The sequence below is a fragment of the Spinacia oleracea genome, chromosome 5 (genome assembly GCF_020520425.1).
Source record: "Spinacia oleracea cultivar Varoflay chromosome 5, BTI_SOV_V1, whole genome shotgun sequence".
NCBI lineage: Eukaryota > Viridiplantae > Streptophyta > Magnoliopsida > Caryophyllales > Amaranthaceae > Spinacia > Spinacia oleracea.
In genome coordinates this window covers 20,553,051-20,569,870 of record NC_079491.1, presented here as the reverse complement: position 1 = coordinate 20,569,870, position 16,820 = coordinate 20,553,051, and the positions used below count along the sequence as shown (strand labels likewise).

Below are 16,820 nucleotides of genomic sequence, written 5' to 3'. Positions count from 1 at the left end.
AAGGTAAGGTTTTCCCTTTTTGTGCACTGTTGTAAAGCCAACACTGTCTCAAAGCTAAGTGATGAAGATAAGGAATCATCTTCGCGTAAAAAAGAAACATTATTGCAGATGAGTCAGAATGGCAATGAAGCTTGGCAGTTCAGAACAACGCACAGAATAACGCTAACCGAGTCGCCCAGCCAAGCTCAGAAAAAGAGGCTGCATTCAACTCCACAATGTTTACTAATGTGTTATTCATGTCAATTCATGTCCTGCTATTTTCTGGTTAGATTCAAGTCTAGTTATCAAGTTGGGGTTAACTTTTCTCAACTCCACAATATTTGCTATTAAATACTATATGTACTTATTCGACCTTTTAATACTGTTTTACTGTATTAATTTAATAACAATAATAGCACCATATCAAAGTTTCTTAATTGTTGATCATACAATTCAAAGTTGCATAAACCTTCCTGGAAAAGTGAGAAGAAGTAGAAAAATGACAATCAGTAGCTCCAAAGCGCACAAATTGCTTAATTATTGATCACAACACTTCAAACATGAAACAGATGCTTAAAGCTTCTTGCACAACTGGGAAGTAGATTCTGAATCTGAATTTATCTACTTGAAGAAAGAGTTCATCCAAGCAACTGATGAAGACTCTGAATAAAGCTACTGATGTAAGAATCCTCCAAACCTTCCTTTAAAATGAATTCTCTCCATTTAGCATGGTTGACCTTCACTTCTTTCCCAATTTCACTATCTTCATCCATCACCATGGAGACCGCCTTATTCACCGCCTCCTTAGTGAACACACCATTATCCTCTCTTGGCTCAACTTCGACACCTATCTTCAACTCTAAACTCATCTGCCTCGCATTTATGAACTGATCGACAGCTTGAGGCATCAGCACCACTTGACATTGACTTGCCATAGCTTCAGATAGAGATCCTACACCACAATGAGTTATAAAACATCCCAATGAAGGATGTTGCAAGATCAGTTGTTGTTGCACCCAACCTCCATCAACGATTCCCCTTTCTTTTATTCTGTCCGCAAATCCTTCTGGCAAAGCCGACTCTACAGTTTCGTAGTCCTTGGGAGGTTTCAAGGCCGCCAAAAATGGCCTACCTGCAAGGGAATTTATGGATCAGATCACACCAGACCAGAAAAGCAAAAAACACTAGAAACTAGAAAAATTAGACAAGATCAGATGAAAAGAACAACGCCTAAGTATATTGCATACTTAAAGGTCACTAATATTTAACATCTATAAGAAATATACTACATACTCGCAGCGTATGCCATTTTGATTCTTACACGGTTGATTTCTATTACACGGTTGATAAGTGGTTGTTTGATTATCAATTGTTATTTATTGAAAAGGTAGATGTAATGGGAGTTAGTGTGGTATTTTTTTAATTGAACGAGGGGGTGTGGGGACAAAAAAAGTTAGTGGAAAAATATAGACAATATAATAATTGTGGGGTAATTCCTAATTTATAAGTGTACCAAGTACTACGTAATATTGAACGGTCGAAAAAAGAAAGTGTAACAAGGAACGTGGGACGGAGAGAGGAAATAATAAATAATAAATAATAAAAATAATAATTAACAACAAAAATAAATAATGAATAATAATAAATAAATAAATAAATAAATAATAATAATTTTTTTTTTGTTAGTATTAATATTATTATTTATTATTTTTTTTTTAATTTTTTTTGTTTATTGTTTTTGTTTATTGTTTATTGTTTATTGTTTATTGTTTATTGTTTATTGTTTATTGTTTATTGTTTATTGTTTATTATTATTATTTATTATTTATTATTTATTATTTATTATTTATTATTTATTATTTATTATTTATTATTTATTATTTATTATTTATTATTTATTATTTATTATTTATTATTTATTATTTATTATTTATTATTTATTATTTATTATTTATTATTTATTATTTATTATTTATTATTTATTATTTATTATTTATTATTTATTATTTATTATTTATTATTTATTATTTATTATTATTATTAATTATTTATTATTTATTATTTATTATTTATTATTTATTATTTATTATTTATTATTTATTATTTATTATTTATTATTTATTATTTATTATTTATTATTTATTATTTATTATTTATTATTTATTATTTATTATTTATTATTTATTATTTATTATTTATTATTTATTTTTTATTATTTATTTTTTATTATTTTATTAAACCATGTTCTAAAATTATTCAACCATGTTCTAAATTTTCAAATTCATGTTCTAAATTTATTCAAGCATGTTCTAAATTTATTCAAGCATGTTCTAAATTTATTCAACGATGTTCTAAATTTGTTCAACGATGTTCTAAATTTATTCAAGCATGTTCTAAATGTATTCAACAATGTTCTAAATTTAGAACATGAGAACCTAGTCAACATATATATATATAATAAATAATAAATTTATTTATTCAAGTAAATTTTCAAACTCATGTTCTAAATTTATTCAAGTATGTTCTAAATTTATTCAACGATGTTCTAAATTTGTTCAACGATGTTCTAAATTTATTCAAGCATGTACTAAATGCATTCAACAATGTTCTAAATTTAGAACATGAGAACTTAGTCAACACATATACATATATACATGTTCTTAAAAATCAAACTCATGTTCTAAATTAATTCAAGCATGTTCTAAAATTATTAAACATGTTATAAATTTATTCAATCATGTTCTAAATTTATTCAAGTATGTTCTAAATTTATTCAAACATGTTCTAACTTTATTCAAGCATAATCTGACTTTATTCAAGCTTTCAGCATGTTCTAACTTTATTCAACCGTATTTCAAAATTAATTCAAGCATGTTCTAAAATTATTAAACATGTTATAAATTTATTCAAACATGTTCTCAAATTATTCAAGCATGTTCAAACTTTATTCAAGCATGTTCTAACTTTATTCAAGCATGTTCTAACTTTATTATAATCTGACTTTATTCAAGCATGTTCTAACTTTATTCAAATATGTTCTAAATTTATTCAAGCTTTCAGCATGTTCTAACTTTATTCAACCGTATTTCAAAATTAATTCAAGCATGTTCTAAAATTATTAAACATGTTATAAATTTATTCAAACATGTTCTAAAATTATTCAAGCATGTTCAATAAATTTATAACATGTTATAACATTTTAGAACGTGGTTTAATAAATTTATAACATGTTTAATAATTTTAGAACATGCTTGTATTAATTTAGAACACGAGTTTGAAATTCTAGAACATGTACATAGGTATATGCGTTGACTAGGTTCTCATTTCTAAATTTAGAACATTGTTGAATAAATTTAGAACATGCTTAAATAAATTTAGAACATTGTTCAACAAATTTAAAACATCGTTGAATAAATTTAGAACATGTTTGAATAAATTAGAACATGAGCTTGAAAATTATAACATGTTTAATAATTTTAGAACATGCTTGAATTAATTTAGAACATGCTTGATTGGATTTATAACATGCTTGAATAAATTTAGAACATGGTTGAATAAATTTATAAAATGTTTAATAAATGTTAGAACATGCTTGAATTAATTTAGAACATGAGCTTGAAATTTCAGAACATGTATATATGTATATGTGTTGACTAGGTTCTATGTTCTAAATTTAGAACATTGTTGGACAAATTTAGAACATGTTTGAATAAAATTTGAACATGGTTGAATAAATTTATAACATGAGCTTGAAAATTTAGAACATGGTTGAATAAAATTAGAACATGCTTGAATAAATTTAGAACGTGGTTGGATAAATTTAGAATATGGTTAAACAAGTTTAGAACATCGTTGAATAAATTTAGAACACGAGCTTGAAAATTTAGAACATTTATATATGTATATGTGTTGACTTGTTCTAAATTTAGAACATGGTTGAATAAAATTAGAACATGCATGCATAAATTTAGAACATAGTTGAACAAATTAAGAAAATTGTCGAATAAATTTAGAACATGCATGCATAAATTTAGAACATCGTCGAACAAATTTAGAACATCGTCGAATAAATTTAGAACATGAGCTTGAAAATTTAGAACATGGTTGAATAAATTTAGAACATGATTGAATAATTTTAGAACATGGTTGAACAAAGTTAGAATATTTTTGAATAATTTTAGAATATGGTTAACAAAATTTAGAACATGCTTGAATAAATTTAGAACATTGAGAGTGTAAAAGTGTTCTTACCGTAAGAAGTGTTCTTACATAAGGGAGATGTTCTTACCGGATCCCATACCTGTCTTTTATAATGAGAACATCAGATATTGCAATACTTGTCACAGGGTTATACTATAATGGTCTTCCTTTACGACATTTAGAATGCCACCGTCAAACTTCTTAACAATATAAAATTTCGTAGTAAATGAAAACTGCAAGACAACTAAAGTATTTAATAATTTATATCTAAAAAAAATATAATAATACAATAGAGATTTTTTCTTATTTACCACATTTTAAGTTTCATGTTTTTTTGTTTATCACCTTATAAAATGCAATTTCATATTTACCTCCTTAATGATATGATTGTCAGATTCACAATAAGATTTGTCTTTTATTTTCTAGTATCAACTTCAACTTTTAATTTTTCATATGATTCACCCCTTGATCATCTATAGTATCTTAACCTTCTCTTTTTCTTAACTTCGTAACTACACCTTAAAATAAGTAAATGAACAAACATTTTTTTCATCCAATTCTTTTCCTTTTTAAAAAAAAAACACGAGTCTAAGATGATCACGAAAAAAAAAAAAAAAAAATCGTAATTAACTTGCAACTAGCTTCTCTTCTTCTTTTAATCTTTTTTTTTCTTTGTTTCAGATTTGAGAAAGCTTGAATCAAATTTTGCCACACGTTTATCTTCCTCTTTTATCTTTTGTAAATGAATTTCATGTTTCATCTTCTTTGACATGGTACATTTGCTTCTCATATCTTGTTGGACAAGAATTTGAAGTTATTTCATAATGAGAACGAGCTTCCTCGTTTTCTTTGATTTTCATAACTATTGTTGCAATTTCAATCATAGAAAGTTATAAAGATAGAATTTTTTTGAGGGAATTAGGAGGATAAACTTAAGTAAGATAAATAGACTTAGGTAAATGAAATTATCAACAAAATAAACTTAATAATCGTCCATATTTGACCGGTACAGAGTTTTAGGCAATTTTATTGAATTATTAATTTATTAGGTGGTAGTTGGTAGTATGGTACTTTTTTTTAAATATATTTAGTGGAAATGTGTCAAATAAAGGGGTGAGGGTTGAGGTTGGTTAAATATTTTAATGTTCTTTTAGGAAATGGCAATATATGCGGGTCCATGTTAATTAATAAAGGTATATAATTTATAGAAATTGGGCGAGTATTAAGAAACATCTTTATAAGAAAAGCGGGACAAGTATTAAGGGATGGAGAGAGTATAAACTAAGTATTAGTTTTCTATGCATGCGATGTACGTGTTCTTGTAATTTAAAAATGTACATACATTAGTATATTAATTGGTTTATTATTAAAAGTAAAAACAAATTAAAAGTAAAAGATTTTTATATTACAACATAAAAGGGATTAAGGGAATCAATATAAAAGTTTTTTTTTGTTATCGGGAATAAACATTAATTTCCCGTTCTGTTTCGAAATAATAGGGATACTTTGACTTTTTACACTATTCACAAATTTCAATTTGACTATCATTTGTGATTTGTGGCTAAGAAAAAATATAGTCGTGTGAGGTTTTGTTTGATTCGTCTCGATATTTACTTTCGATATATCAACTTTTTATAACTTTTACGAATATAAAAAGAGATATTAACGTTCAAACATTTATATTGACCAACGTGAAAAGGTAAATTGTCTCAATTATTTTGAAACGGAGAGAGTTTTATCAAAATCACAAATATTAAAACTAACTAGAAACAATATCAATAAAAATAACAAGAGATAATAATCATTTAAGTATTATTGTGCATGCATTTTTATATTACAAGCATGCATCGCGTGCATATAAATCTAGTATCTTTCCCTTAAAAAAAAAAAAACATCTAGTCTAGCTCTATTAAGTCAACTCGTGTAAAGTTTTGAGTGCATCTAATTAAGATACCTAAAAGGCTCGTAGTTTTATAATTTTCTCTAAATTGGGTTTCCTACATGTTTTTCAAACTTTTAAAATGCATACCTTGAATTTAGATCTACTTCATCTGTCCCTTTTAATTCTTTATGTTTGTATCATTTACGTAAATTTTAGCATAATAAAAAAAGAGCTTTTATTGTTTTAATTTCTCGTTAATTAAATGGGACGATGATAAAGATCGCAAGTTGCGACAACATTTAATTGTCGCAATCTTACGTGTCGCAGTTTAATTGGTACATATAAGCGCCACGTAGGCTACGCGTCATCATAATATTTTTACTATTAATTCAATATTTCTACTACGAAAATATGTAAATAAGGTAGGCGATATAAAAAAGGGAAAAAATTAGAATATTAAGATTTTCCTACCTTTTTTTATAACATGTATAATAAAAAATGTAAGTTAAATATTTTAATTTCCAATTTAAATCATGACACATAAGCCTGCCACGTCATCATTGTGACACGGCTTAAAGGTCGCATGTTGCGACCTTTATCATTTTCGAATTAAATGAGGGAAGGGGAGGGGAGTGATTTTTTACGGAGTGGTACAAATTAAATAATACGGAGTAAAGATTCATGTTTTCTCATTAATTAAATGAGGGGAGGGGGGAGTGAAGGGTTTGAAAAGGATGAAGTAAATTCAATGTGGGTATTTTATTAAATTTGGGTAATTTAGTCATTATAAGAATTATATCTACACCCTTTCTTTTTTTATGCAATCAGGTCTATGTTTTGTGGAGATTGTTGACCCCAAAAAAAGTTATCAAAGCATTTCCAACAGTTTACGGAACAATCTACAATTTAAAATATAAAGAAACAATTCCCAAATCCTTCCCTATTGTAAGATCACCAAAGCGATGAAAATCTATAATATAAAAAGAAAATGGTAATTTAATATCAAGAAGTCAATAATCCATAAAAGTGTTTCATTGTTCAACATTAAACTAACAAGAGGAACAACCAAGTTGGTCAAATAAGAAAGAACCCTGACTCACGAAATAAAAACCAGAAAGACATGTTTATCAAATGGATTTGGGGGAGACGTGTATGTTACATTAGAAGGGTGATAAAAGAAAATATCGGTTGAGAAACGAGATAATTAGGAGGAAAGTATAGGTTACAAGGTTAAACCTATTGAGAATAAGATGGAGAAAGAGGGATGCATATAATCACGATTAAACTAACGGATATTTCATGAAATACTCCCGAGTTTTGCCTTAATTCACCAAATGCCCATCAAGTTCCAATAATTCACCAAATACCCCTCACAAATGACTTATTACCCCAAATACCCCTCCATGACGTCATCATCCTCAATTAACTCAATTACCATCTAATTAACCCACTCATTTACCCATTTTTCCTAATTAACCCATTTTTTCCTAATTAACTCATCTTCTTCCTCTGACTTCTTCCGCCACCACCCCTTCTTCGTCTCCCTTCTTCCGCCACCACATCGCCCCCGTTTTCTCCCTCCTCGACCCCATCACCGCCGCCACCACCTCGTCCCCATTTACCATTTGTCGCCCCTCACCTTTTCCTCCTCCCTCACGTCCACCCTCCCTACATTACCACCACCGCCGCCACTCATCATCATCATCTGATCTCATCCGACAACACCTACACCACCAGCCTCCTCCGACAACATCACGTACACCAAAATCGACGCCGGATCTCCTCCTCCAACAACACCAACACCACCAGCCTCCTCCGACAACACCACACCAAAATCGACGCCGGATCTCCTCCTCCGACTACACCAACACCACCAGCCTCCTCCGACAACACCACACCAAAATCGACGGCGGAAGAATCAAAAAGAACAATCGTCGCCGTCGTCAAATCCAGAACCACAAAAAGCAACCGAAATCGACGGCGGAAGAATTGAAGAGAACAACCCACATGAACGAAGTTGGGTTCTCTTTCCTCCATCAATCCCAAACTCAATTTCCTCAACAAAAAACACCTGTTTTCGCATAAACCCCCTTTCATTTTCATCAAAATTAGCCATGTTCTTCACCCAATTCTTCAATGCTCGATTTTGGGTATTATTATTCTTCACCCGATTTGTTGTATGTTGGGTTTGCAATTGATGTGTGAATTATCCGTAAATGGAAGAAGGAAGGAGGGAGAGAGAAAGATCTGGGAAGGTCAGGGAAGAAAGAAGGTGGTGAGGAGAGAGAGTGAAGAAAGGGGTAGCCATGGAAATCCTTGAGGTGGGTGGTGGGTTAATGGAATAAGGAAGGGGAGTGAGAAAAGAAAAAGAAATGGGTGACTTAATGGGTTAATGGGTGGGTTAATATGTTAATGGGTGGGTTAATGGGTTAATGAGTGAGTTAATTAGGAGGTTAATTAGGGATTATGTGAGTAATTAGATCGTAATTGGTTGATTATGAGGATGATGACGTCATGGAGGGGTATTTGGGGTATCAAGTCATTTGTGAGGGGTATTTGGTGAATTATTGGAACTTGATGGGCATTTGGTGAATTAAGGCAAAACTCGGGGATATTTCATGAAATATCCGTTAAACTAATGTGTTAGCAAATATGTCATTCAAACCGTTACAATTTTTATGAACAGTTTTTAATAAAGTAGTTTGTAATTGGTTTAGATTTGAAAATTGAGATATTTGTATATTTCTAAAAGTCAAATAAATCAAAGGACGAGATTGGTATTGTGAAAGTCAAATAAATCAAAACACAAGATTGTTTTGTAAAAAAAATGAAGGGTTGAGATTTAAAATATTAGAATGATGGGACGGAGGCAGTGGGTCGTTTTTTCGAATATCAGATATGTATAACAATATAAATATCAAGAAAGTATCATACTATCATTCATGTTAGAAAAATATCATTCTGTAAAAAAAAAAAAAAGAAGTACCATTTTTGTTTTAAAAAGTACTCCCTCCGTCCCGGAATACTCGACCCGGTTTGACCGGCACAGAGTTTAAGGGACTTGAATTGACTTATTTAATTTAATAGGTAGTAGTTGATAGTGGGGTATTATTTTAATGTAGTTAGTGGGAAATGTGTAAAGGGGTGGGGTTGGGGGAGAGTAGGGGTTGAATTTTTAATTATTTTTTGTATGGAGTGGGGGGTAGGTGGGTTAATAGGGGTGGAGTGAGAAATAATATAATATTGTTAGAATATTTCCATTTTTAGAAACAGGTCAAGTATTAAGGGACGGCCCGATAAGGAAAACAGGTCAAGTATTCCGGGACGGAGGGAGTACCATTCAATTTTCGTCCTTTTTCCTATTTTGTCTTTTCCTATGATATGCATTTACAAGCAAATATCAGATATCCGGAAATACTTCCTCGTAACTTATACTTGAGTTATAAACCGATGCAGATCATATTTGGTGGATCGGAAATGTAATAGATATTAAAGAAAATAAAATGAATGAATATGTAAACACAACACACCTGTGAGCTCTAGGCCAAGAAGTAGGTCCTGAAATTGGTTAAGTTGAAGAATACATTCACTTCCAAGTGCACAATATATGACAGTAGCAGCACCAAAACCTTGTAGCCATCCATGGAGTTTGTCATCGAGTATAGAAGATGGCGTTTTAGGGACAACAGGTCCTGCAAGGAGCACAGGCTTCCCTAAAATATTCTCAACATATTCACTATATTCCGCTTCCATCTCTTTACAGGTCTTGGCTCCGATAGCATCGCATTCTTGGAAAGATATGCTAAACATCTCCAACAACGTTTTACCTTTTAGTCCGAATGCCTTTTTACTTATACTAGCCATCACCTTGGCTTCATGAGCTCGCCGTCGAAAAACTTCCGGCGACGGTAGGGTCAATGGAGGGTCAACGGAATTATACTGGGTTGCCTTAATGTACGCGGCAAAACCAGCATATCTTGCTATGTATCCAGTGATGTAATGAACCGATTTGAACCCGTGTTTTCGACCCAACTCAGGGATCCAATACGCAAAATCATAAAACACCAAGTCGGGTTTTAGAAGAGCTAGATGGGATTCGATAGTATCACGAGTCATGTCCATGGCAGTCATGATAAGGGGCGCGGATGAGACGGACGCATCGTTGGTCGTCTCGGCCCCGAGAGGGAGCCCATCGACGTGCGGGACGTCGATGGGGACGTAAGTAAGGTGGTCGGGGTAGTGGTTGTGAGAAGCTAGTTTTGAACTTGTTTTAGTTGGGAGAAAGTAGGAGACCTTGTGACCTCTTTCGGCGAGTTTGTTGGCTAAGCGGAGGAAAGATGTAAGGTGGCCAAGGGCAAACCATGGGTAAAATGCTATATTCAAAACAGAGGACTCTGCGTTGTTGTTAGACATTTTCATTGCTACTCCGTACAAAAAAAAATCATTTTTAACACTTTCCAAGCTTTTAATTAGCGCCTACATACTACTCCTTCCCTATTTATTTATATTAGGGATATACTTGGTCGGACACGGGTATTAAGAAGAATAATTGAATCAAATAAAGTAATAAAATAAGTGGGGTTGGATAGATATTTTAATAAGTAAAATAAGTAGGGACCATGTTATTTTAGGGGGTGTGGGTGTGGGTGGAGGTGGAGGTGGGGTGTAGATAGATTATTTAATTAGATGGTGAGGTTGATAAGTTGCTAAAAATGACAAGTGTATCTCTTAAATAAATACTGTATCCCTTAAATAAATATAGAGGGAATAAAGAACTATAAATAGTTGCAATATTTAAATACTTCCTCTAGAAAAAAACATAGTCGTGTGGAGTCTTATTAGATTCGTCTCAATAAATATTTTTTAAATATCAACATTTTACTTTTTTTTCTTTTTCAAAATTGGAGATATTAATGTTTGGAATTGTGCATTGACAAACGTGTTTAAATAATTGTGTCATTTAAAAAAGAACGGAAGAAGTATTTTTCAATCCATTTTTCAAATCTCGTTTATTTTGACTTATGAAACCTGATAATATATTTACGTGAAGGAGAAAATAAATAGTGTTTAGTTTTGATTTCGTTTCCTATAAATTTGGGATTGTTGGGTTTGTTAACCACGTTGTCCCACGTGGGCCAATTTAACGAAGATTAATATGTTCAAATATTTTAATTAAAGTGGTTAGTGGTTCAGTTTCGTTGTGCCGCCCACGGTATCTTTATTGTGGCCATTAGAAATCCCTTCAAATTTAATATATAGCGATAATGAAGTCGATAATCAGTCCAAATTACAAATGACTAAATGGTCCTCGTCTAAGGCGACTTTCGAAAACGATGTGTATGAATCAGGCCCGGTCCTGATATTTTGAGGGCCCTAGGCAAAATAAGGGATTTGGGCCCTTCCAAAATAATACGTCTTTAACTGAAATACTTTCTCCGTTTCAGAAATATCGCACCATGGTTGACTTTTACTCATCTAACCTTTACTTTGACTCATAATATCTCACATCGTATTCAAGTAAAAATTATAAAAAATTAATTTTTAGAAAATATATATCGATACAAATCTAACATAATCCCACATGACTAAAATTCCTTACGTACTGTTCCGGTGTTGAAGTGGATGAAACAATGGGCTTCGAATGAAGGCCCTTTTTGTGTGTGTTGAAGATCTTGCTAGCTTGAATGTGTTGTATCCAAATCAACCTGCACAATAAACAAGTTACTAGCCTCGGGGGTGTTTACGAGGAAAGCCCCTCCGATGCCTAAGTAAGAACAATGCTCGGATTCTAGAGAGAGAAGTTCTCTAGAAGAGTAGTCTTAAGGCGTGAAATGGACGTACCTTGGTAAGTGAGCCATGACGGCTTATTTATAGTGTTTGTACAATAAATGCCCTTAGGTCATTTATTGCAAGCGGGCCTTGGGCCTTGATTGGCGGCTGAATAGCCTTTTGGACTGTAGTGGGTTTGATGTTGTTGCTGTGAGCCTTTGGGCTTTGAACTTAATGGCCCAATTGGTATTCAATTGGGAGCCCAAACACGTACGAATCACAACAAATGGTCAAACTCGTAGTGTGAATAGTGTAAAAAACAAATGGTGCGATATTTCCGGAACAGAGGAAGTAATATTTTTCTTTTTTGTGAAATCCATTATATTGTTGAATTCAAATCAATAAAAACTTACTATATCTCCTTTGCATGATCCTAGAATTTCAAAATTCGGCTCTAGTCGATTTCTTGAAATATTTCAATAAAATAACTACTCACTTAATTACAAGATGATTAATATGCGTAAAGATATATTTTTTGAAAATAAATGTTCATTTTGAGCATATAAAAATATCAGTTAATTTTGTCTTCATTAAAATGCTTATCTATTTTAAAACTTATAAACCCATAGTCCATCAAATAAGCATTTTTTTGCTCACATATAATATCAATTAGAACTGAGTACTAAAAGTTTAATACTACGTACATAAACTCAACATAAAACACAAAAATAAAAATATTGACAAAGTTTAAAAAGAAAAGAGTTAGTAAGGGGAGTTGAACCTAGGCCTCTAGTAGATATCAAAACTTTAGAACCTACTTTCTACCAATGAGCCAAGGAAATAACATGTGTATTTAATGTGTTGTTTATTACTAGTACTAAATTATTGGATAGACAATTATTTAGGGCCCCTTTCCACCTTGGGCCCTAGGCGGTCGCACCCCTCGCCTAGCCCCTAGGGCCGGGCCTGGTATGAATATCTAGCCACAAAAACACAAGAAAGGTGTTCCCATGATATCATATTATCATGGCCTCGTGCAATAAAATTGGTCAACCTAAGATCATTTAGGGAGGCATAGGCTTGCGAAAAATAACAACAGTTGTCTCTGCTTTCCTAGCTGAGGAAGTCCAAATACATGTCTGGCATGTATTGGCAAATACATGCCAACCCCCCAAAAAAAATATAAATGTAATTGTGAAATAATTTTGGGGGGAAATGGAAAACGGAATAGTGAAATTGTAAAACGGGATGGTGATTTGGCATTGCTGAGTTGGCAATCATTAAACCCCCTATCTTTTAGTTCTTCTTTCTTACTGAGTGTTGGGTTCCAAATCTTCGAACACCATTTTCGAACACCACCAATTGTTCGAACTCCATTTTCGAACACCACCATAATTCATCCGAAAAAAAAAAACCAAACCCATTTTTTTCTTCTTGTTCTCCTATTTTTCTTCATCCACGTTTGTTGAGATATTATTTGGGGGTTGCTCCATAATGTTAATTTCGGAAATGGAGGGCATTAGTGATGAAATTAGTGACGAAATTGGTGACGAAAATGGTGACGAAAATGGTGAAGGTAGTCGCGAGGTTGAAGGAGAAGAGGAAGAAGAAGACTTCATATGGAGGTATGAACCACAATCCTCCTCCGACGAAGAGGTATGAATCTAGATCTGTTCTATAAATTATCCAATTGATTTTTCATGGAAATGAAACTCATATGTTTCTGGAAATGGCATTCAATGGCACTTCACTCCAATTTTTGATGTTTTATGGATTTTGTAGCAATCATGTGTTAGGGATTTGTGAAATCTGATTGTTTTTCGTAATTTGAAATTTATTGCGATTGGTTAATGTGTTGATTGGTATTAATCTATTGGTTTGTTGGTATGAATTTATTGATTTACTGAATTTGTTGATTGTTGAATTAATCATTAAAATGAATGATTGAATGCATTAATTAATCATTAAAATTAATACTGAACTTGGAAATGATGCTAATTAATGATGTAAGATTATAAATTTGATGGTAATTAATAATAATGTAAGATTTCCAAAAAGATTATAAAGGATGATTTTTTTTAGCATGATATTGGTGTGTGTTCTGGTTTGGAATTGTTTGGAATTGGTTGGTTGAGATTGGTAATTGTGATGGGGGTTGGCTTTGAATGTAATTGTAGGAGGGTGGTGAGGATTGTTTCACAACCCCAAAAAAGCGAATGGTAGTAACTGCCTACGGGGAAGAGGAGGAAGTTCTTGAATTGAAGGTTGGTATGGTGTTTCGTTGTTGGGAGGAGATTGAAGAACAGTTTAGGGGGTATGCCAAACAAAAGGGTTTTGGTATTGCCCGTCGTTGTGGTACGGTGAAATCTGTGGTTGGTTCTGATAAAGAGAAAGGAATGGGGAAAGAGAAGCGTAATTGTTTGTGGACTTGTGAGTGCTATGGTGTGCCGGAAAGAAGGCGCAAGGCATCCGATTCACTCCATGAAGTAATTGGGAGTGGGGTACGCAAGTCTAAGAAATGTCAATGTCCCGTATATGTATTTGCAAGTGTAAATAAGTTAGGAGAGTGGGTGATACGTAGAGCAGTAATGGTTCATGAAAATCATCACCCCACCCCTAGTAAGTATAGGATTATTGCTTATAACCGGAAGAAGTTTTTAAGGGAAAATCCTCATGTGTTGAGACAAGCGAATGTATGTTCGCAATCTGGTATGTCTGTAGCTCAAACTTATAACTTAATGGCGGTGCAACGGAATGGTAGAGGTAGAATGCCTTTCCTACGGAAGGATCTTAATGAAGTGGTTGCGAAGGTGAGGCAGGCAAGGACAAGTGGTGGTGATGCGAGGGCAATGTATGACTATTTTAAGAAGATGAAAGCAGATAATTCTGATTTTTTTCACGTGTACCGGCAAGATGCAAAAGGGATGTTGCAGGATGCTTTATGGGTTGATGCTCGTAGTAGAGCTGCTTATGAGGAGTTTGGTGATGTTGTCTGCTTTGATAGTACGTACTTGACCAATAAATATAAAATGCCGTTTGCGAACTTTGTTGGTGTAAATCATCATGGTCAGAGCATATTACTTGGATGTGCGCTTGTTTCGCATGAAAATAGTGACACATTTGAGTGGATTTTCGGCAATTGGTTAGAATGTATGGGTGGTAAAGCCCCAATTGGGATATTGACTGATCAAGATCCCACGATGAGGAGGGCTTTGAGAACAACCATGAGCAATACATGTCATAGGTGGTGCATATGGCACATTCTTCAGAAGTTTAGTAGGAAGCTTGGAACGCATGTAGAGTACCCCGATTTAAAGGTAGACCTGGAGCGGGCAATATATGATAGTCTAACATGTGATGAGTTCGAATTAAATTGGGAAACAGTGATGGAGAGGTACCAGGTTGATGATGATTGGCTTGAAGGTACATTCTCCGTCTGTGAATTATATATATATTTTGGAGATGAATTGTATATTTAATGTGAAAAAAATAATCTAAACTGATGCACACCACCACTGATCTGTGCACACACCTGATCAGTGCACCTGATCAGTGCACCTGATCAGTGCACCTGATCAGTGCACCTGATCAATGTACCTGATCAGTGGATTAGTGTACCTGATCAGTGCACCTGATCAGTGCACCTGATCAGTGTACCTGATCAGTGCACCTGATCAGTGTACCTGATAAATGCACCTGATCAGTGTACCTGATCAGTGTACCTGATCTGTGTACCTGATCAGTGTTCCTGATCAATGTTCCTGATCAGTGCTCTGATCAGTTTACCTGATCAGTGATCCTGATCTGTGGTTATGATCTGTGCAACTGATCAGTTACCTGAGTTGTTGGTGAAATTCATCTGATCAGGGTTGTATGCGGAAAGGAACATGTGGGTTCCTGCGTATTTGAAGCATTTATTTTGGGCTGGCATGAAGACGACCCAACGAGTTGAAAGTATAAACAGTTTTTTTGATCAATTTGTACACAAGCATACTCATTTGTATGAGTTTGTTGAGGCTTACTGTGAAGCAATGGAGGCAAGGGCAAATGAAGAAACTATGGCCGATACGAGCACTGTGAGAAATCTAAGGCAAATTGTCACCTGTTTCCCAGCCGAGGAACTTTTCCAGAAATTATACACGGACGCCAAATTTCATGAGGTCCAAAGAGAGTGTAGTAGGGTACTGTATGTGCGGTGTTTGAGCAAGAAAATGTTGGATGAGTCTGTTGAAGAGTACGAGCTTGAGGATAGGGTTTGGATAAAGCCTAAACACGCAAGGAAGGAGATTGTTACGAAGCATAAGACGAAGTTTGTTGCAACGTATAATTACGTTACCAAGGAAGCATCTTGTGATTGTAAGCACTTTGAATGTCACGGTATAATGTGTAGGCATATGATATTGGTTTATGACTTGAATAACCAAACTGGAATTCCTGGCAAGTACATACTTCGTCGTTGGCGGAAAGATGTTGAAAGGAAGCATACGAAGGTTAGGGTGATGTACCACGACCCATTGAAGACAGAAGTTGTGTGTAGGTTAGAATTATTAATTTACTAAAACAATTATTATTTTATTAAAGCTGATATACCTCATAATGTGTACATGTAGTCAATGTGTATCTGTTGTTCACATATAATGTTTAATATTGACAGGTACGATAAGCTAATGGTGTTGTTTGAGCCTTTACCTTCAAGGGCAGCTACCTACAAAGAGTCGATGGATGTTGTTGTTGAAATATCTCACTTGTTGGCAATGCGTTTGGATGAGAAGATTGCAATGCTTGACAGGAAAAGGAAAAATGAGGATGTTGTAGTTGGTACCCCGTCATCTGTGTGTTTGGAGAAAGGTGGTACGAAATTGACCCCCTTATCCGTTGTCCAGTTACAACCTATTGGGGTACGACGTACGATGGTGTTTGATTTCCCACAAACGAATGAGGATGAAGGAAGTTGTGCCGGTGGTGGTGTATCGGGAAGCGTTGGAGGTTT

At 33.6% G+C, this 16,820-nt stretch overlaps 1 protein-coding gene across 1 annotated transcript; it reads right to left on the bottom strand.

The window, feature by feature from the left end:
• Positions 1 to 343: 343 nt before the first annotated feature.
• On the bottom strand, positions 344 to 10,539 carry LOC110804497 (cyanidin 3-O-galactoside 2''-O-xylosyltransferase FGGT1). Its single transcript, XM_022010090.2, has 2 exons — positions 9,592 to 10,539; positions 344 to 1,111 (listed from the first exon to the last, which is right to left on the bottom strand). The coding sequence occupies exons 1-2, from the start codon at positions 10,478 to 10,480 to the stop codon at positions 618 to 620; spliced, it is 1,383 nt and encodes a 460-aa protein (XP_021865782.1). The 5' UTR covers positions 10,481 to 10,539; the 3' UTR covers positions 344 to 617.
• Between the last annotated feature and the right edge of the window lie 6,281 nt (positions 10,540 to 16,820).